Here is a 22,501-nt window from a genome sequence, read left to right on the forward strand (position 1 = left end):
CTTCCTTCTACCTGGCACCCACAAGATAAGGACACCACAAACGGTGCTTACTAAATGCTGGGTCAGAGACACCAAGAACCTGGACTGCAAGGAACCTGAGGTCCGCTGCAAATCTGACCCCCCCACATATCACATCGGTCAGTGACCTCAATGATCACTACTCTGCAACTATGTCGAACATTCTGGATGACCAAGCCCTTCTTAAACTAAAAAGAACTCAAGTCAAAGATAGAAACCCATGGTTCACTGGATCCCTCAACAATGAGAGGAGATCCCGCCGACAAGCCGAAAGAATCTGGAGACAGCACCGCTCGGCCGCTCACCTAAAACTTCTCTGCCATGCCAGTAATACATACAACAAGAACATCCTCAACTCAAAAAAAGAGTTCTTCAGAGCGGAACTAGGAAATGCCCAGAACAGACCATGCAAACTCTTTGAGCTGGGCAAACACCAATCGAACAAATTGGCAAAAACAGCAAAAGAAAACCCCAAGTCTCTCATCTCATCCGAGGAATTCTCCTCGTTTTTCGCAAACAAAATCAAAACCTTAGGTAACGAACTTAGTTCTGCCTTACTCTCTCTCCCGTCCCCTGACTTTCCGACTCCTCCTCCCCTGCCTCTACAGTCTTCACCTAAGAATCACGCACACTGGACCGATTTTGCACTCTATGACAAAGACTCTGTCGCAAAAATCCTTTCCACCTTGGACCCTAACAACCATTTCAACGACCCGCTCCCCTCAAACTGTCTTGTGACCGCCGCCCAATCCATTATTCCTAGCTTGACTGCAATAATCAATGCCTCTCTCTGGCAGGGATCAATCCCTGACTCTCTGAAAGCGGGCCAAGTCCTTCCCATTCTGAAAAAGCCGTCGCTTGATCCAGCCTCCCCAGACAATTTCAGACTGATTTCCAACATTCCTCTCTTGGCTAAAGTGCTGGAGAAGTGTGTGCAACTGCAGCTAAGTCACTACATCAATAACTTCCACCTACTCGATGACTGCCAATCTGGCTCCCGACCTGGACACAGCACTGAAACCACCATGCTCCACATCATTGATGATGCCCTGCAAGCCCTTGACCAAGACAAAACCTGTCTCCTAATCCTCCTAGATCTATCCTCAGCCTTCAACACGCTCAACCACGGGATGCTACTTGAACACCTCAAACTTAGGATGGGATTAGATGGGCCTGTCCTTGACTGGTTTAGTTCCTTCCTCCAAAACCGATCTCAGAGATTCCTAATCAATGGTAACCTGTCCGCTCCCTCCTTGGTCACTGTGGAAGTCCCTCAAAGATCAACGTTGTCCCCCACCCTTGTCAGTCTCTATCTAGAACCCCTTGCCAAAGCGTTCCCACCGCAAATATCTCCTACCATATGTACGTCGATGACACTCAGATTTACATAAAAATCTTATCTCTCGAGGAGATTCGCTCCCTGAATGAGGCCCTGAAGCTGACCGTCCAATGGCTCTCCTCCAACCAACTCAAACTCAATGCAAAGAAAACTGAGTTCCTCCTAATTTCCCCGCCTAAAAGCAACTCGGAGATCCAGTCATGGATTAAAGTCATCACAGCCTTAAACTGTCCCCCGACCATTGTGGACTCGGCCAAATCTCTAGGGAATTACCTTGGATTACAACCTAAACATGCAAGACCACATCAACTCAATGGCCAAATCTGCCAGATTCCACCTGACCTACCTATGGAAACTGAAACCCTTTCTTGACGCTCCTGACCTAAAACTTGCAGTCCAAGGACTGGTTATTTCTAGACTGGAATATGGCTGTTCCACCCTCTCTAGTTTACCCAAGATCTCCTTAGCACCCTTAAAAGACTGCCTCAATGCAGCAGCCAGACTACTTACCGGCACAAGGAAATTTGATCACATCACTCCTCACCTGAAAGCATTGAAGTGGCTTCCTCCCGAGCCAGAATTCACCTCAAGCTGGCATGCATCATGCACAAGGCCCTACACTCAAACTCCCCTGCGTATCTTGCACAGAAACTGTTGATATCCCGATCGACCAGTACCCTCCTACTCCAGCCTGCACGCTTTTGGGGAAAAAAACCCTATAATCAAGCGTTCACTGGGGCTGCACCAAGAATATTGAACTCCTTCCCACCCACCATCAGAAGAATCCCCTCTATGGCACACTTCAAAAAGGAGGCTAAATCCTTCCTCATGGATAAATTCCTTGGCCAAACCCCGTCCCACAACCACCTCAGAGACTATTGCCTTCCTCCTTCGACCTCACCTCACCAAGAAACCGGGGGGTCCTCAGCGACTGTAATATTGACTATCCGTGTATGTTCTCATCGCGTTTGTATGCAGCATCCCCCTCCCTAATGTACAGTATATTCTTGTGATATCATGTCTAGTGTATGACTCTTTGACTATGTAAAGTGTTCTGATACCCTAACGGGTCAAGTTCGTGCTCTATAAAACACCAAAATAAAATTAAAATAAAATACTTTGTGACCTCAGGTCACAAGCCCACAATCCATCACAGGCTGCAAGCAGCACCCTTTCCCAACACATCATAGGTGATGAGTTGGGAAAGGGTGTTGCTTGCAGCCTGTGAAATTGAATGACAGTCAATCCGGGGTATATAGGGCTTATGTCCTAGACGTCCGGGACTGCTTGTTACTATGACACTGCTGCGCATCATGAATGGGAGGTCTCTTCAGGCCCCAGAAAATTGCAGGCAAGGGCTGGTGCTTAGTGATTTATTTTTTTTAAAAAGGAAAATGCTATGGGTTTGTCCAGGGCCGGGCCTAGGATATGTGGGGCCCCGGGCAGGATAAGAAAATTAGAGGCCCCTAAGCAGCGATGATGTCGAATCGGATCGGGCTGGCTAAGGAAAGTTTTTTTTATAATTAAAATTAAACTAACTCCCGCGACCCCACACCTGTGACTCATGCCAGCCGTGACTGGGTTTTGCCGATAGTTGTTAGCTGTTTAAGCTAAATGAGTAACAACAATAAACTATTTTCCTTTCCCCTTGTTGTTTTGACCAATAAGTAGCTCCTCACACACATTTGCTTAGAAACACAACTGGAATGCAGGACCATTGTTCTATGTGCTCTGCAGAGAGGCCATATTTTGAATGATCATGTGATCTGAACACCTTTGTGACCCACAGACAGGCACAGTGTGAAAGTTGTGCTGCTACAGTCCCAACTCCAAAGTGCTCAACTGTACCCTGTTATAAACACCTGGAGGCAACTCAGTACAAAGGGTATATCACCCAAGAGTAATATGCTGTGATTTGAAATACAGAAACACACATGCTGGAAATAGCTACCACTCTAGGGGAATGCAAGATTAGGTAAAGCATCTGAAATATAAACAGGAACAAAATCACTGCCATGTATTACCCTAACATCAGGACCCCTGCAATTATGCAGCAGGAGACAGCTAAATTATATGGATGGGTGAGTAAATTGTGTGGCAAGAAAAGGCGAATTATGCAGCATAATCTGGCATATTTTGAAATAATATTACTTTATTTTTTTGCCATTTCTAAACTTGGTAACACGGTTTGGGCACTGGTTGCACCCTATTAGTACCAATTTAATAACACCCAAATTTAGCAGTGGGAAAAACAAAGTTGACTTTTCCAGCTTTTGAAAGGGCCTTTCCACATGCAGCAAGACGTGTCACTTCTTTTTTAGTAACTTTTGAACTGTTTGAGATAGAAAGACATTTTGTTGTTAAAATCTGTAGATTATGCAGTAGATGATCGATTATGTGGCAAATGCGTCAAATGCATAATTCTTCAGAAATCGCCGCTGCTGCACAATTGCATAATGCCAGTGGCCCTGCCTAACATGCAGCATCAGACTGGACAGAAAATAGCCCCCAGTACCAAAATAAAAGGGCCCCCCATTAGTGAATTAGGTTGCTAGAAAAGTGTCCCATGTTTGCAGAGGGGGGGGCAGTTTTTAACTTGTAAAGACATGCTCTATGAGTTTTTTGTAGTGTGTGGAAGACTGAATTGATATGAATTTACTACACGCAATGTTTGCTTTAATAGCATGAAAATCAACAGTAAAAGACGGCTTACCTGACCATAAAGCATGTCAACAAATAGCCAAAAAAATGGCCAACATATCGACCTGACAGCAGGGCTTTAAGTGGGGTGAAAAAATGGGGGGTTCTTCAAAGGGGCGTGGCTGATGTATTGAAAAGGTTGTTGTTTAAAAACATGTAAGCTATATAAATCTGTGCTTAGTATAGTCTGCCACCTGACTGGTATTTTGCTGCTTCTGTCATTGCCTCCAGATAAATATTGCAACAAGAAAAACTACACCTGCAACAAGCCAGGACTATTGGATTTGTCAGTGGTTATTAGTTGCATAGGATGAATAAACAACGTCTACGGCTTCCTTGTATATAATATTGAAAATTTTCCAGTACTGACATGATGAGACTGTGAAAGAACTATAACGAGTTTCTTTGAAGTTTCATTGAAGGTAGCACTGCTGCAGAGTTAAGATTTTTTTTTCACTCGGAGGGTGAGGGCAGAAATAAAGAGCAGGCCTGTCTCATCGCCTGCTTTTCAGAACTTTCATTCATTGTTCAGACACGAGATCAATGTTTTTGCAGGCAAACTTAAGGACATGAATATAGGGCCCCTTTTGAATGTCAATTTTAATTCACTACCGGGTCTGACACTCGAGTGACCCAGCACACTTTAACCCTTTCAATGCTGATGACGAGCTCAGCTCGTCATCACCCACGGGTGGCGTGTGCTGATGACGAGCTGAGCTCGTCATGTAACGCGGTTATTTTAAAAAAGCCGCACAGCGCAAAAATCGCCGCAGCAGCGATGCGGTTAAACCTGCTCTATCCACTTTTACACGCTGATTCTCTTCCTCTGCGTGCACCTCTTGTCTGAATGCCGTAAACACACCTATCTGCTCCCCCTCACTCTAGCCAGTTTGTCTTACCCCTTTATTACCCCTCTCTGCTCTCTTTCCACTTGTCCTAAGTGAGCAGTACTCATTGTGATGCACCAACATAGCTATTTAATCTTTTGCTCTGCTCCCAGCAGGATATTCTGCTTTTTAATGATACAGGGCAGGGCACACTTCACAGAAAGGGCACTTCAATGTACTGTCTAATTGCTGCCATCAACATGGAGATGCAGCCATTAGGCCCAAAGAAACAGGCCTGCAGGGGAGATTGTTCAAACAAAGAAAAAATGGAAACTCAAGGGGGGCCCCCTGGGCCTCAAAAGTATGAAGTCTTTATAGGCGCGAGGCCCCATGGCTGCGAGCAGGCACGTGCCCTGGGAAGCTGCCCACGCTGCCCATGCCTAGCGCGGCCCTGGGTGTGTCCCTCTCAAAAGTGCTTGGCTGTCTGACTGTCATCACAGCACGTGCAAGAGGTGGCCAACCACTAAGGCAGCACTCAGCATGTGCTTAAGGCCCTTATTTAATGAAAAAAGAAAAAAAAGGAAATATGTTGGAGGGTAATTAATCTTGGCAATTAGCATCCAAACCATTTGAAAATTGAGGTGGGTGGCGTCCAGGTGGCCTCTAGTGGCAACTGCTGTTGGCTTGCTGCCTAACTGGATATTGTCCAAAGTGAGATTGCAGAGAATGATGCAGACAAGCCTGCTGTCTTCAAGAGGGCTTCGAAGAAAATCCATGCAGATTATAACTTGCTCAGCAAATCTATGGCCTTTGACCTCAAAATATTTATACCCAGAGGCGCTTTACTTATGAAAACGTTTGGGACACGCCCCTCGAGTATCCATAAAGTTATAATTCTTTTTTTTTAACTTTTTTTTATTTTTATTGAAAGTTCATGACAATATCGTATCTAATACATAATAGAAAACACAGACTAATATGAGAAAACCAAGTAGTTATACATATTCAAAATGTAAATATGGTTGACAGATTTTCAGCTTCTAATAAATAGTATTCGAGCTAGTTAAAACCATTAATATAGCGGGAAATACAAATACAAATAATATGTTAAGATCGTGAGGAAAGTAAATGCTATGAATGTAAAAAAGCTATAAGCCCAGAGTTTTTGACCGCCTCCATGAAGCCACGGGGGCCCAGAGCCTTAGTCCCATATCCCTGGATTTCACTCCCTTCAGTGCGTACAGTTCAGACTCAATGTTGTGGATCCCTAGTAGCCTACACATCCACATCTGAAAGGTCGGGGCCTCACTGTCCTTCCAAGCAGCAGCAATTAATATTCTAAAAACCGCTGTTGATATGAAAACAAGTGCCTCCATCTCTACGCTCAAACCTATTTTGGCATCAACCCCGAATATTAAAAGTGTTGGGGATAGATCAATCCTGATATCTAGCAGCCCCTCTAAAAACTTTACAATTTCATTTTTAATTGGCCCTAATTTCTCACAGCAGCAAAACATGTGAAGCAGATCGGCCGGGCCCTTACCCCATCTGGGGCAATTGTGATCTACTCTCATGCCCCAGTCAAAACAATTTCGCCGGTGTGTAATAAAGGTTAAATAAAGTTTTAAAATGTTATAATTCATTGCCTCAGTATTCAACCAATTCTAAAAACACGTGTCTGGATGTCCTTCATACTGAGCATGATTATGAAGCCAGGCTGCGAAACGCAGCACAGTAGGGGCTTGTCCAGCTTACCTTTTCCCAGCCTGTAAATCTCATAGCACAGGGGCTGCAGCATGACTGGTACCAAGGGCATTTTGTTTCCCAGGGTGATGGGCACAGAAGTTGTGAGGGATGCCATCATCCCTCATGTATTGTTACAGTTAAAGCTCCATTTTCAGCAGTCCGTCTCCAATGTTTACTTGAAGATACTCTGTCCGCTCATTGACTTTTATCCTCTGTGTCCTGATGGAGCTGATGTGTGAGTTATAAAACCTTTTAATACATTCATCTAATGCAATCAAAATGGATGTTCAGATCACTGCAGGTCAGATACATTTTCTGTTATTCAGTTTCTGCTGTATTTAAGTATAAATATTGCTTTCTTTGAAAAGCTTCTGAAGAGCTTCTCCGGTGGCAGAAATAATGTGTAACATCTCCCCTGAATCCATCCTTTCACATTTCACTCACTGTGTAGCTAATATGCCATTTTCATAGGTAATGTCTGTACCATCCCTGGAATCTTTAATGTTGTTAGATTGGTCTGTTTTGATATGTTTCTGCTTTTATGAATGTGGTGACACCCTGACAAATTCAGTATGTCTGCCTTTTGATAACTATATCCACTTATATTGTATCTAGTATATGTGGTGGGTATCATTGACTTAGGGTTAAGGGCTCTCTAGTGATATGAACTGTTAGGAAAGTGTCCCCATAGCTATTCCATGTGCATACTTGTAAATTAATTTGTTATACTAAGTAGTGCAGTCTGGAAGTCCTTGCAAGGGTGCTTTAAAATGTTCATACAATCTGCCTATGTGGTGCCCAGAGAGGGCAGGTGCACTCCAACTGTGTTCCTGAATGTTGGGGGGGGGGGCTGCCAGGATAGTGACATTACCCATCGGAGCCTTGTTTTGTGCAAAAGTCACACTAAGTCTCCTAGAGGGAAAAAACAGTGGCCCCAGGGGGAGTTTCCAGACAGTTCCAAACACTTCCAGAGCTTGTTTTTTTTTTCAGAGGGTGAGCTTTTAGTGGACCCTAAAGCTGAGATTGCAGCATGTTAAAAGGCAGAGAATATGATGAAATTAGCTTAAGACTTGTAGCAAGTATAGTTGTGCATGTTGAAAGGTATATGGAGTATTCTTTCCAAACTGAAATTTAGGGTGCAAGTAGTACTCCTTGTTACACAAGGTACAGACGTAGTGGGCCTGATGAGGATTGAAGAGGCATGTTTCAAAGTAGGCTGTGTTTTAAAGCCATTGCCTACTTGTGAGGAATTGGGCTGTTGGTTAAGAGGGTGGTGGGGGAAGCCCCAATCAGGCAACAACCACAGTCCATGTTAGGGTGAACCACACAGTCAAGACATTAACCTGTGCTTAACCCTCTAATATCATGGCACAGAAGCAGTCAGTCTTAACTTAGAGGAAATGTATAAAGTATTTATGCAGTACACAAATAATAGTAATGGGTAAACACTACCCAAGAAAGAAACCAGCCAAAGCACCACTTTCGGCTATCTGATTGCACCAGACTGGGGGAAAGTCACAGGTTCAGGCCAACCATGATGGAACGCTGGCAAGATACAGGCAGAGGTTTGTCCAGCTGAAGATTTATCTTTCCAAGTCCAGTAGGAAGAGTTCCCTTTATGTTGGAGGGGCCACAAGAAGCAGGTTGAGCATCACAGACAGTCCTCGCTGCAGCATGAAATGCTAGTTGGACGTCATGGACTGTCACTTCTTGTAGCAAAAAGTGCAAGTCTCTAGGTGCCGGTCTTCCCTCGCTGTCGGTGTCTACAGGAAGAGTAGGTATCACCGGAACTTCGCATTGGTGGTCATCGTGGGCAGCAGGGTCTTGGTGAGAAAAGGCCCATTTGGCATCATGAAGAGCCCAGACTTCAGGATTTTAACCTTTTCTTTCACGAGGTGCTCGCACTGATGCCACTGGGGCACCACTTGAGGAACCGGCCTCACTCCAGCAGAGGCCAGCAGCAGGACTCAGGCAAAACTAGGAAAGTCCAGTTGGTGCTGGTCACCTGAGCAGTTGCACAGAGGCTTCTGGAAGCTTGCTGTATCCCTGTAGATCACACAGGAGGTTAACAGGCTAGCCGCTGAAGTCACTCTGGTGGTCCTGTGTTCAAGGAAGCAGGTCCAGTCTTCCTTCCTCAAACAGCATGCCAGCAGCGCAGTCCAAACTGCAGAGCAACAGAGCAAATCTTCCGAACATTCCACAAGGCCAGGAGTAATCTTAAATGGGGTCAGTGGGTGGGGGAAGCCACCTTTTTCTTTCATTCTTCCTCTGGAGTTTGGCTCCAAACTGTTTGGGATGACAAAAGGCAAGGGCAGGACTGGTGTCATGTTCCTTTGTGTATGCTTTAGGTAAAGCCCTTTGAAGTGAAAGTGGGCTGGGTAGAGCCCCTTCTCATCCATCCTGGTTAGATGGCCCACCCTGTCCACACTTAAGTCCTCTTAATGTCATTATCTTGAAATAATAAACAAATCCTCAGCAGCACAGCCAATGATAGGCATGGGACCCTGGACACTGACAGAAGGCACAGCTGGTTAAGGCAGGAAAATGCCAGTTTTCTAACAGTGGGATTTTCAAAATTGTGAATTAGGAGTCCTAAAGCCAACAACATATTCCGCAAACAGGAGGAGTGAAGGCAAAAGGTTTGGGGGAATACCACGCAAAGGATGTCAGGTTTAATACTGTCAACGGAGAGAGTTGTTGACTGGGCAAATTAGGCTGGCAGAGGTCACTGAAGGTGGCAGAGGTATTTCCCTTCGCTATAGCAACAGAGTAAACTCAGTCCACCAAATTCTAAATCAGATCTTTAGGTAGGGCAAGGGAAAAATTTGCACCCATAATAGTTTTCCTTGATACGATTAGGTATTTTCTCTTTGACTTCTACAACCTGAAATGCAGTCATTAGTGGTAATTTATGCTCATTCCACAGACGTATGTGTCATTGAATATTTAAAGATTATCACAACCCTGTTGAGGTTAAGTCCTTTTTAGTTAGGCTTTCCAGTGGTTCCTCATGGACAGCTATCTAGTCAAAAATTTAAAAGAGAAAGCCTAAGGTGCGATCAATGATGGAACTCCCAGTTTTGATCTTAAAGGACAGTGGTGAAAGGTGGTTTTTAGATTAAATATGCTTTAAACACACTTTTAAAAACAGATTCTCTGTAGTGTTGGTAATTTCCAGGTCCGTCCTGAAGGTGAAATCTTCAATATTTACCTTTAACTGTGAATGCTATTTTGGTTGTAAGTAGCTGCATCTCTTCAATTGTATAATCAATTCATAATAGTGGCAGCTGTTTAGTTATATACATCTCAGAAAAATGTCCTAGTTCTGCGGTATGTTTGTGTAATCCTCCCATATACTCTATATCTTGAGGTATGTTAGTAGTATTGACTGATTGATGAGTCTGTCTGCTGTCCTGTTAGGGTGGTGCTGGCTCAACCGGTAGAAGCAATCACCGGATAAGACGGATGAATTTCATCATTGCATTACTCACATTAAATTCTTTCTCAGTCAAGAAATACAGTGCATGCCTGTGTGACACTTTAATCATCTCTACTCTTTCATAATTACGCATGGCTGTGGGCAAATCACTAAATAGGACTGACTCAACAACACTAACATGTTTGGAAGTCCCCTTGCCTTTTCGTTTTTATCTGCTTCCTTGTCAGTGGCAACTGAGTGTTCCCGTCCTTAACCGGGCACTCCAGAGTTAAAAGGTCACCATGCACACTAACTCCAGTTGGTACAATGGCAAGACCAAAAATCACCAGGAGTGTCAGCTGAGCTGATCCGGGTCTAGGTGAGAAAAGTTGGAGTCAGGTGGGTTAATGCTGAGGAGCACAAGGGCTCCCAGCCACTCCTGCGGTCCTTCAAGAATAAGGCAAGGTTTGATAAGTTGGGGGGAGAGCAGGTGGTCACTATTACTGCATTTGGAAATTACTCATTGACGAAGATCTGACTCTATAGTGATGGCCTGTGTGGAAGATTATATTATCAGCACATAAGTATACATTTATGTCAAGAGCATGACTGTGAAATGTTGTTGGCAAAAGCCTAAAAACATATATACGTTTTGCAGTGATTCACTTTAAACATCTCTTCCCGCCCTCACAGAGCTGGCTTGTGTTCCTGAGTGTGCCACCGATGAGATCTGCCAAAATGTCACCTGCCAGTGCAACTCCACCATGTACAAAAACTCAAGTAAGTGTCTGTGTGTGTTTGTGCACGCATGTGTGTGTGTGTGTGTGTGTGCGCGCGCACACAAAGAAATGAGGCAGGAAGATCTTTCCACCCAAATTCATTTGCTTGTAGTACACACTGCCTAGTCAGGAGAGCATGGCAGTGTTTGAAGCAGTATGGAGTAGAGTACTGCAGACTTCCCAGTCATTCAACATCGAAGTTTGTGCAACCCCAATAAAGATATTACACCCAATGGTGCTGAAAACAATTTTTAAAGTGGCTGTGTTGCATCAATGTTATGTCACTGAGCTCATATGGATTGAATAAAAAGCCATACCTCTTGCAAAGAATAAGCATAGTAAATGAGCCACACCCATTCAGCAGGAGAGTGGTAAGAATGTGGTTTGTAGCGGGTGGTCAATTTTAAAGCACACTGTTGCAAATATAATACTAAAGCATCTGTGCCCTGTCATATACAGAGAACAAATTTCTATTGGCATGGCCCATACATTTCACACTGACTTACAGTTTTTCTGATAAAACTATATAGCTCATAAATAATGTGTGAAAATTGGGTTAGGGTAAATATTTATGATTTGCACTTCACCAAGCAGAGTGTCTTGATTTGTTTGGATCCTATTAAAATCTTGCTTGATTTGTGCTTTTCCAAATTGCTGGTCTATGTTGAACCTTTTCTACTGTTCATTTACTTGTATTAAAATGTTGCGTGCTAGGAAAAAACTGACATCCTACAGCCTTTTCCTTCACACTCTGGGGCTGATTACGAGTCTGGCAGTCCAAGGACCGCCAGACTCGGGCGCATGGCGGTGGTGGTTCAACCACCACCGCACCAGTGGTCTGACCACCGTATTAGATGTATGGTGGTCATACAATTTTGGGAACCACATTCCCTGGCAGCAGCGGTGGCGTGGCAGTCTGGGGCAGCAATACGCTTGGCAGTGCAGATGAGGCACCGCCAAGCATATTCTGAGTTTTCCCACTGCCAGCCTTTTTATGGCAGTGAGCCGGCTATGAAAAGGTTGGTAGTGGGGAAATAAAGGGGGCCATACAGGCACATGGTTTGCCCCCCAGTGTAAAGGCACACCCAGTTCCTGCATGGCGTGTACTAAACAGTCTATGCCGTGCAGGATCTTGCTTTGGCATTCCCATTTTGCTGCCTTTTTCAAATGCACCACCATTAGAATGCTAAAAGACTGCCCACCAGACCAGAAGCAAATTGCTAATATGGCGGGCGAGCAGCGGTCGATTTTGGTGGTGCAGAAGCAGGATGGTGGCATGTGTTCCGCTACCGCACCGCCAAAGTCGTAATCAGCCCCTCTGTGTATTCCTACAAGATTGTCAGATAGTTTTGTTGTGTGTTTATCTAGGAACCATAATCAATATTACCATTTTATGCCCTTACATGACTATAACCGATAATATCCATATAATGACATAAAGATCAGATCCATATTTTAGTAAATCGCCCTTGCAGTCCAAAGCACGGCAAAAGCCACTTCCTTAGATTCCTAGAAAGCGCAACGAGTTCTTTCAACATACCAAACCTCTAGCAACCTGGGAAATCCCCATTAGCTTTGTTTTGATTTAGTCCTAGAACTCCTGCGAAGCACTGCAAGAACGGCCAGTTCTTAGTGACATCTTTATTGACGTCTTATGTCCAACCTTACGTCAAACACGGCTCCTTTCAGGTATAAATATGCCAACGTTGCCTTAAGCAAACACACGGTGGTGAAATCTGGAGCAGAGCAGCTGTCTATGTTCCGAGAGCCCAGCAGACGCGAGAAGCCCACAGACGCTGCCCCTCCTCTTTGACGCGCTGAGAAAGACGCTGTCTTTTCTCCTGACGAGAAAATCCAGCCTCCGGCGTTTCCAGCCTACCCTTGCGGGTGACTGGGATATCGAGTCCTGAGAGAGAGATACTAGACTTCCTACATTCTATTCCCAAGGTACAGTGCTGACTAAACCCTTAGAGAGAATTCTTGAACAGATTCTTGGCAAAAAACCAACTTAACTTAAAACTGCTACTTACTTACTCCTTCCCACGTATTAGGCTTAGGTCAGGTACACCGGGGTAGGCGTAGTTTAGAAGCACCAGTTGAGCACGTTAGCCAATGTATATATATGTATATATGTTTTATCCATTTTAAAGTGTCTTATGGCTAAGAAACCATATCAATGCTTTTACAGTATTATTTCATAATACTCCTTTTACTGTACGTATGTACGTACTTTACTTTATATTAAGTATTGCAATTGTGGCAATTCAATTCTCTTGCATGAGAAGGAAGACTGCTCAATAAATAATACCTTTTATTGAAAATGCCCGTCTCCCTCTTCTCTGCATTCTGGTGAAACTAAGAACGCACATCTGACTTAGTGAAATAGCTGTCTATTGTTTTCACACGACTCTAGAGATTTACTCTTATTCTGAGGGAGCAAAGTTGTCATATTTACGCGGTTGTCGGAAGCTGAATCCCTTCTTGTCTGAGCCAGGGAAGCTGATCCCTTCCTATTCAGTCAAGAAAGTTTCCAGTGACCTCTGAGCTAGCTGGCGCAAACCTAAATTAAGTCTAACATAGTCAGTAGAGACCTAGAAGACTTCAGTCCTACGTCTTCACTGCTGTTTATGTTACTCTAATGCGCAGGGCCTAAAGGGAAAATAGGAACTACACTACAATTTACTTTACAAAACCTTCAAACTTTCCTCTAAGATAAAAAATGTAAACGCTCTTCATCGTGTAAAAAGAATACTTAGCAATTTATCAGAAGACACCCTGACATTTTACTTCTGCAAATGTGAAAATATAACAACAACATTTAAATTCATTCTTCGTTGCTCATTTTTCTTCTGAACTCCAGCATGATTACTGTGGGAGTGCTGCAGCACTCCCGAACGCCTGTCCCCTACTTTTAGCACCTATGATTACACTTGGTTTCAGTATGTGAGTGATATAATTTCCCAGTCTTCTTCGGGCAGTTAAATTGGCACACATGGTCTTCACAAACCATAAAATGGTGGTGAGATCTGTAACGTGCCATCTTTTTGGAAATTGTAGCGGCTGTGAGCAGGTACAATAAACTACGTTCTGCTCCATGAGGCAGGATGTAACCCTTAGTGTACTGTTCTACCTGCAAATAGCACATTTTGGGGCAGATGTATCTCGCAAACGCTGCGATTCGCAAAAAAGCAGCATTTGCGAGCAAAAAAACGGAAAATGCAATGTATCATGGAAATCGCATCGCAAATTTAAGGAATCGCAAATTTTGCGATTCCTTAATTTTGCGTCAGCATTTATGGAATCGTAAATTGTGATTCCTTAAATGCTATGTATGAAGCACCCAAGTTGTGCGAATTCCAATTAAGAAATCGCAAATTACCACCAACTTGTAGTTGGTGGTAATATGCGTTTTCTTTTACAAATGCACTTTTTGGCATGTGTAAAGGTGCCCTGTGGCGCACATACATGCCCTTAGGGCATGTATGCCATATGCACACACATGTAAATTTCAGGGGGGCAGCAGGGTGTCCTTTGGAGACCCCTGCACCTTTGAAATTATTCTCAATTTGTGATTAGCAAATTGTGAATCGCAAATTGAGAATAACTTCCCATTCCTTCCTATGGGCCTCCTGGCCCATAGAAATGAATGGGAAATTATTTCTTAATTGCGAATTCGCAATTTGCGAATTGGCAATTAAGGAATATCAAGAAATCGCTAACAAATTGCGATTTTTTTGTTACATACCATTTTCGATTCTCAAATAGCGATTCTCATAAAATCGCTGTTTGAGAATCGCAAATAGGTATCTTGATACATCTGCCCTCTTATCCCTTGCTAACAAAGAAACCTGCAGGTTGTGTGTGTTCATCTTTGTTCCAAACTAAAGAGTTCTAAATAAAAGAAAAATGGGGCAACTCAGTAAACCTGCGACCAGGGTAAGAAAATGAGTACAGAAACAGTGGGTCCTTTGGGGCAAGTGTAAGTCTCAACTTCTGTGGCAACATTTAAAAACCATCAATAAATTAGTTTAATCTGAGATTTAAACAAAATGTACTTAGTACATGTTCTAAAACATCAACTAGAAGATGTGTTCTATTTAATTTAACAAATACATTGAAATAGGGTGTTCCAAGTGCTATTGTGGTACAGTAAAAGTGATAAAAGTGAATTTAAAATGTGCAAGTGCTACACAGAAAGCAAATATATATATATATATATATATATATATATATATATATATTCACTGAAAAAAACATAGGTTTCACACTAGTTATAGTTAGGAATTAGCATTTAAAAAACCTAAGAAATTCACTGAAAAAACCATAGGTTTCACACCAGTTATAGTTAGGAATTAGCATTTAAAAAACCTATTAAATTCACTGAAAAAACCATAGGTTTCACACCAGTTATAGTTAACTGGAAATTTTACTGTCATAAAACCATTGAAATTCCACGTTATAGTTAGTTGGACTCACTATAACTTGCGCGTGCAATGCACTGCTGATGACGTCACATATTACATCACTCATGACATGGTCAGTGACATCACTCATGACATCACTGATCAAAAAAAAAAAAAAGGTTTTTGCCCCGCGGGGCCCTTTTATAGCCCCCACATCAAACCTAGGGGGTCAGGGTGGGTCTACCCTGCCCCCTTATGGTCATTTCCCCCTTTGTTTTGGCCATCTCTTGTGTCTCGATCCTACCGAGACACAAGATGGCGGACGCTCTGGACTGTTTCGAATGTTTACAGACACCCGAGAGCCAATCAGCTTTCTGTGCGCAAGTCGCGTGGCGCGCCCAGAGCGCTCCCCGGTGCGTGTACCGGGGCACTGCCATAGATATATATATTTTTTTGAACCTAAATTACTCAAAAACCACTGGAGCACATATCTTAAGACATTGCAAAGGCACATCAGGCTACCAGTCCCTACAATTTTGCCAAGTTTGGTGCAAATCCATTCAGCCGTTCGGGCTAAAAGTGAGTTTGACCGCCCTATGGAAATTAACATGGGGAAAACACGTTTTGGGACCCCCCTTTTATCTCGGCCCCCGCTTGACGAATTACCCCGAAACTTTCAAGGAAGGACCAGAACTCCGCGAGGCAAATTTGAGGAAGTTTTCAGGCAGATTCGTCAACCGGCGCCAAAGTTATTCCAAATAGAATTTTGAGATTTTGCATCTATACATATATATATATATATATATATATATATATATATATATATATATATATTGATATATATACACGTGACTGATAAGGGTAAATAGACATACACATAGGAGAGTTGTTGTCCAAACTCAATTAAAGGCAGTTCACTGACTGAAATACTTGTCCATGCTCCAACCACACAAACAAATGATTTACACAAGGGTCATCATTAGGACAATAGAATATGATGGAAGTGCCTAGAAGCGAAAAATCATGTTTCAATCACTTGTGAATAATCTGGGAGCTATATATATTTACTGCGGGCTAGAACATACAAAGAGTTGGGACAATGATTAACACAACCAATTAGTGGGATGCACTATAGATTAGCTCGATAACATCTTTTTTACAGGTATCTCTTGGTACCAAACTATTAGAGGAGAAAAATCAACAGTTTAACGAATCCCCTATTGGGTTAGGTGCAACTTGAGGGTTGTCCGAAATAAATAGGACTCACCCCGATTAAACAGTTTGATATATTTTTCCAGGAACACCGTCAAAAGATCGGGGTGGCCATCTTTGTATATTAACGCAATGGACTAGTGGAGCAAAAAGGACTGATGTGGTCTATCCACTTTAATGAAACTGTGTTAAGTCTAGGAAAAGCAACAGTGGCATAAGTTAATATTAGGGCATTTGCAGCATTAGATTTGAGTTCGGAAAACCCAAGGAGGACTCACTCTGTGTGAGCACTTGGGTATCAAAAGACTAGTAGCAGTCGAATCGGGTTGACAAATAAGCCTGGAATGAATCAGGGCATAACTGGTTTGAAATAAGGCACTCATTAACTATGTGGATTATTCTTAAGGAAGCATTCTAGATGTTGATGTACTCACTGGTAAATAGGCTTGAATCACAATGCAGCCAAATCCACTGGGTATTGGTTTAAATTGGGTGAAAACAATGTTCTGTAGCGATAAAAATACAACAGAGTGTCTATTCTTTAAAAACACAGTTATCAAGCCCACTTGGTGTAGCACTCATCAGATGGTGTGTAAAAACATTCTCTTATTGTTACGTGTTGAACGGGATCAATATTGACAAGTCAAGGTCACCATTTGCATATGTACAGAGATGACAATTTGAATGTGTAGCCTACATGTATAAAGGCATCATAATGTGGACAAATATGACTATAGTCTACAGGACCACTTATTTACTTACCAAAATCTCTGACGGAGAAAGTCCACCTGTAGAGAATGCGAATAAAGATTAGTTACTTAGATCTGGTCTCCTTAAGGTGCAGTGCCAGAAAGCAAAAGACACACAAGGGATGGACGGAATGCAGAACAAACCATTCACTCCCAGTCAAGAGATCTGGGTTAAATGCATCATTCTTTTGCTCACCACGCCACCCTAGTTTAGACCTGGCCATATGCAAATCAGCCTTCACCCTGTGCCTCATGGGAACAGTCCAGCCCAAACTGCCAAGCCAGGTCTTCCATTGCCTGGAAACAAGCATCCTAGGACCAGTTTCGGGGTTTCACCCCTCTTCAGCCAGGATAGCTTGATTCCAGTGGTACAGTGAGCCCAGTACCCACATCTGGGCATACCTGACACACTTAGGGCGAGAAAGCAAAACACACACAATTGATGGATGGAATGCAGAACAAATCAAAACATTCACCCCCAGTCAAGAGATCTGGCTTAAATCCATCTTTCTTTTGCTCACCATGCCACCACAGTTTAGACCTGGCCATATGCAAATCAGTCTTGACCTTGTGCCTCATGGGAACAGTCCAGCCCGAACTGCCAAGCCAGGTCCTCCCTGGACTGGAAACAAGCATCCTAGGACCGGTTTCGGGGTTTGACCCCTCTTCAGCCAGGATAGCTTGATTCCAGTGGCACAGTGAGCCCAGGACCCACGTCTCGGCATACCTGGTGCACTTAGGGCAAGAAAGCAAAAGACACACAATTGATGGACGGAATGCAGAACAAATCAAAACATTCACACCCAGTCAAGAGATCTGGGTTAAATCCATCATTCTTTTGCTCACCATGCCAGCGCTGGATTTAGGCCCAGATCTCTGTACTGGGGTGAATGTATGACATTGTTCTGCATTCTGTCCATCAACTGTTATTTTTAGGTCTCGCCTTTACCATTCCGCAGGAATGGGAAATGGGGAGAATTCAAGTCGGCAAAATCCACTTCAAACCACGGGCTTTCAGCCGCGGTTTTCTTTAAGTTCACGTGAATCACGTGATTAAACATGCACGCGCATCGGCAGCATTTCTCCTGCAGGCTCGCAAAAGGCTTTCCTCCCTCCCCACATCAAAGGCATCAATCACCCTCCCACAGGCTTCCCCAGCGCTGCCCCACCCCCTGCTTCACAGCCAGGCCATCTGTTCCCTGCCAGACCTCTCACACCTCCGTCACAGCATCCCTGTGTACTTCAAAGGCTTATCACTTCACACGGCCGGCCGCAGGCCGTGCAACCAGAGCACTTCAGTTGGTGTGCATCCCCCCTCCCAGCACTGCCTTGTTACTCTCGGCAGCCGTTAGTCCCTAAACACTTTTTATATTTAATTAGCAGCAGCAGCATTTCTCCTGTGCCAGGCCACATCAAAGGCTCTGTGCCACTTTCACCCACACAGCAACACTTACAGACACGCAACGCCACTCACACCCACGCAAGGCCACTATCATCCACGCAACACCACACTCACCCATGCAACGCCACTCACTCAAGCAACACCACTCACACACGCAACACAACTCACCCACGCAACCCCACTCATCCACGCAACGCCACTCATCCACGCAACGCCACTCATCCATGCAACGCCACTCATCCACGCAACGCCACTCATCCACGCAACGCCACTCACACATGCAACGCCACTCACACATGCAACGCCACTCACCCACGCAACACCACTCACCGACGCAACGCCACTCACCCACGCAACGCCACTCACCCACGCAACGCCAATCACCTGCAACGCCACTCACCCACGCAACGCCACTCACCCACGCAACGCCACTCACCCACGCAACACCACTCACCCACGCAATGCAACTCACCCACGCAACGCAACTCACTCAAAGCCACTCACACACACGCAGTGCCACTTTCACCCACACTGTGCAGTGCACAATAGGTCTCGCAGTAGGAAAGTTGGAGCTATTGGTTTTGTAAATGACAAAGCCCTTTATGTTTTTAAAATGAAAACAAAAATAAAAGGCATTGTTATTTGCAATTGTAATAGCTCCAACTTTCCTACTTCGAGACCTATTGGCAACGCCAGTGCTTGTTGCATTTGTCACCCCGAGTGAGACGGGTATGCTCAGACGTGAGTCCTGTGCTCTCCATGCCACTGGAATTAAGCCATCCTGGCTGATGAGACTGTGAGCAAGCATCCTAGGACCGGTCCTAGGATGCTTGTTTTGAGTCCAGGGAGGACCTGGCTTGGCAGTTCAAGCTGGACTGTTCCCATGGGGCACAGGGGCAAGACTGATTTGCATATGGCTGGGTTCAAACTGGAATGGCATGGTGAGCAAAATAACGATGAATTTAGGCCCAGATCTCTGTACTGGGGTGAATGTATGACATTGTTCTGCATTATATCCATCAACTGTTGTTTTTGCATTTGTCACCCCGAGTGGGATGGGTATGTTCAGACGTGAGTCCAGTGCTCTCCATGCCACTGGAATCAAGCTATCCTGGCTGATGAGGGCTGAAAGCCCTAAACGGGTCCTAGGATGCTTGTTTCCAGGCCAGGGAGGACCTGGCTTGGCAGTTCGGGCTGGACTGTTCCCATCAACTGTTGTTTTTGCATAAGGTGCAGTGCCGGCTGACATAGTCATGGGAGACAATCAAACTACGAGTAAGATCTGGGGCGCTCAGTCAACAGACATCAAGTCCACGATCGCACGGATACATTGCATCTTGTTTTAGTGCAGAAATTGAACCAAGAATTAATTCACAAATGCCACATTGCCGAGTGTTGAGTAAACCGTCTGCTGATTGGTGTTTCTAAGAGAAATACGAAATAAAATATTATCTCCTAAAATTGGGTTATTTCAGTGTGCTGTGCAAGCTAATTGCAAGATCAGATGCACTCGGTTGACAAAAATGAGGGCTGTGAGCACGCGGATACATTGTATCTCGTTTTAATGCAGACGTTATACCAAGAATTATTAACTGGGGCTAGCGATTGATATGTACAACATTTCTATTTACATACCAGACTTTAATCAAAATGGAACAAATTGAGCGTGGTTAAATTACCAAATGATAGTAACACCCTCTGCTGATTTGTGTACCTATAGGGAAATGCAAATATTACCTCATATGATCTTGCTGTTACGCAAGATCCACCACATTTGGTAAATATAGAGAGTGACCCAGACCATACACAGGGCGAGAGTCGATAGGTTTCATAGTTGACACCAGGCGGGGAGGGACATTGAAGCAGCGTACGGGGACAAATACACTCATAAGACTGAAGTCCTCAGATATGCCTGCAGAATAACAAGGTATACTACAAGCAGATATAATGGATGTAACCTAGCTAAGTAGTCTTTGACTAAAATGCTAATACCAGTGACATGAGACTAAGATTTGTATCGTGAATGTCTAGTCAGAATTGAAAATACCAGTAAGGTCTGTTAAAAAAAAAATGATCTTGCTGTTATAAAAGTGCTGCGCGAGCTGACACTGGGGAATGTGGCAGTCAGCCTGCTTGAGAGAACTGAAGTGCTCAGCTAGCACTAATGGAGGCCGTGAGCACGCGGATGCATCCTATCTCTTTTAAGTAGCGTGTCCTGGTTAGGACATGCACATGGAGAGAAAAACATGCGACGATACAGGAATCTCTTGTTTAACCGTATAGGATTCCTTCTTATTCTAACCACTTTCAAAATGAATTAATCAAAACGATGAACTCCCTTTTGAAAATATAAAGAGAGTCATTTATAATTTTGACAAAAATAAAAATGTTTGGAGAATTTCTTGATGTTATCAATCCTTTGATGACACCCATGTCTGTTCTAATATTTATGTATTGCCGACTCAACATGATTTGTACGGATGTATGATGTTACAACGCAGGCTATTACAACGCCTGTCTTTACAACGCGGTTTTTACATCCCATACCTTTACAACGCATAGCGCTTAGAGGTGCTGGATAGTGAAAAGTTTAATTTTCTATTCCAACACCAGTCCCGGTAGACACTAGGGAAGGTGTTGGATAGAAAATTAAACTTATTCCCTATCCTAGAGCGCCCCCCAGCGCAATGCGTTGTAATGGTTTGCGCTGTAATGACCGCGTTGTAATGGTAGTGCGTTGTAAAAGTTTTGTTGTAAAGGTTGTTCACCGATTTGTACATATGCGAAAATCAATATGTAACAAAATGAGAACACATTTGTAATGTGTGCAACAGCTTTTGAATTAATTTACACATCATGAAAATGGAAGAAATCCTACATACCAAACATTAAGAGGTTGACATACTGTTTGTCATTCACTCATGCAGCCCTATGAGAAATAACAAGAACATATTTTTACATGGTTTCAAAACAGTATAACAGTCTCTTGTGAAGAGTTCAAGTCTTTGTAAATAGTCTCTCTGAATGAGTCAGATGATGTTGCTGTGCTTGAATCAAATGAAAGCCTCTTGTCTCCAGTCTTCCTGGTCCATCTGCAGAAGATCCCTTTTTATCCATCCACTGTAGCGCCTTACGTGATAGAAGGCATGAGATATCTCGCTCAATTTGGCCAAACAATATATGTTCTATCACCTGCCATCTTTGTCTTCAACTGTATGTCGGTGTACATTCAATTCTGCTACTAGGTTGTAGGATTCTGCATTTAAATCTCTGTGTCACCTGGCCTATGTATATTAGGTCACAAGGGCAGCATATTGAATTAATGGCATCTCGAGTATTGCACCTGGAAAGACCAGTAAATGAGAACTTTATGCTTTTGTGCAAAAAAACCTTTGTATTGATCCACATTTATAATGGCCTACTACTGCCGGTAATAAAAATAAATAGTGTTGTAAAACTGAAAAAAATTATAAACTCTCCTTAGATATTTTTATCCACACTATTTTTAGTAATTATATTTTGACCACAATATTATGGTCAGTCTTTATTAAGATGGAATACCAAGCATGTGGCTGTCCACATTTAACATAAAGAGATCACAATTTCAGACAATACACATTAAATAAATCCCTACTTTGCTGACCACTGGTTTAATGAAGGGTTGAAGTTGAATGCTTTTAAGTTTTACTACATTACTTCTCTTTTCTGCTTTGTTTAGATCACGCTAGTCTCATAAAGTTCTTTATTCGATGTAAGACAATATCGTAATTGTTCTTGTTATGTTGTAAAGCGCCATTAGAGTATAAAGCACGTGAGCGCTATTTAAAACCATTCAATAAAATAAATAAACCAATGATCCTGAGTTCCCAAGATGTTCCTACTCTGCCCCTCACACCTAGCACTCTAGT

General features: G+C 43.3%; 1 protein-coding gene across 1 annotated transcript in view; it reads left to right on the forward strand.

The window, feature by feature from the left end:
* LOC147733125 (pancreatic secretory granule membrane major glycoprotein GP2-like) overlaps positions 1-22,501 on the forward strand; it is a 183,311-nt gene that overhangs the window by 19,200 nt on the left and 141,610 nt on the right. The window contains exon 2 of the mRNA XM_086955865.1: positions 10,742-10,828. Within this exon, the coding sequence (XP_086811991.1) occupies positions 10,742-10,828 (87 nt within the window). The remainder of the gene's footprint in view (positions 1-10,741; positions 10,829-22,501) is intronic.

The sequence above is a fragment of the Lissotriton vulgaris genome, chromosome 2_1, assembly GCF_964263255.1.
Source record: "Lissotriton vulgaris chromosome 2_1, aLisVul1.2, whole genome shotgun sequence".
Taxonomy (NCBI): Eukaryota; Metazoa; Chordata; class Amphibia; order Caudata; family Salamandridae; genus Lissotriton; species Lissotriton vulgaris.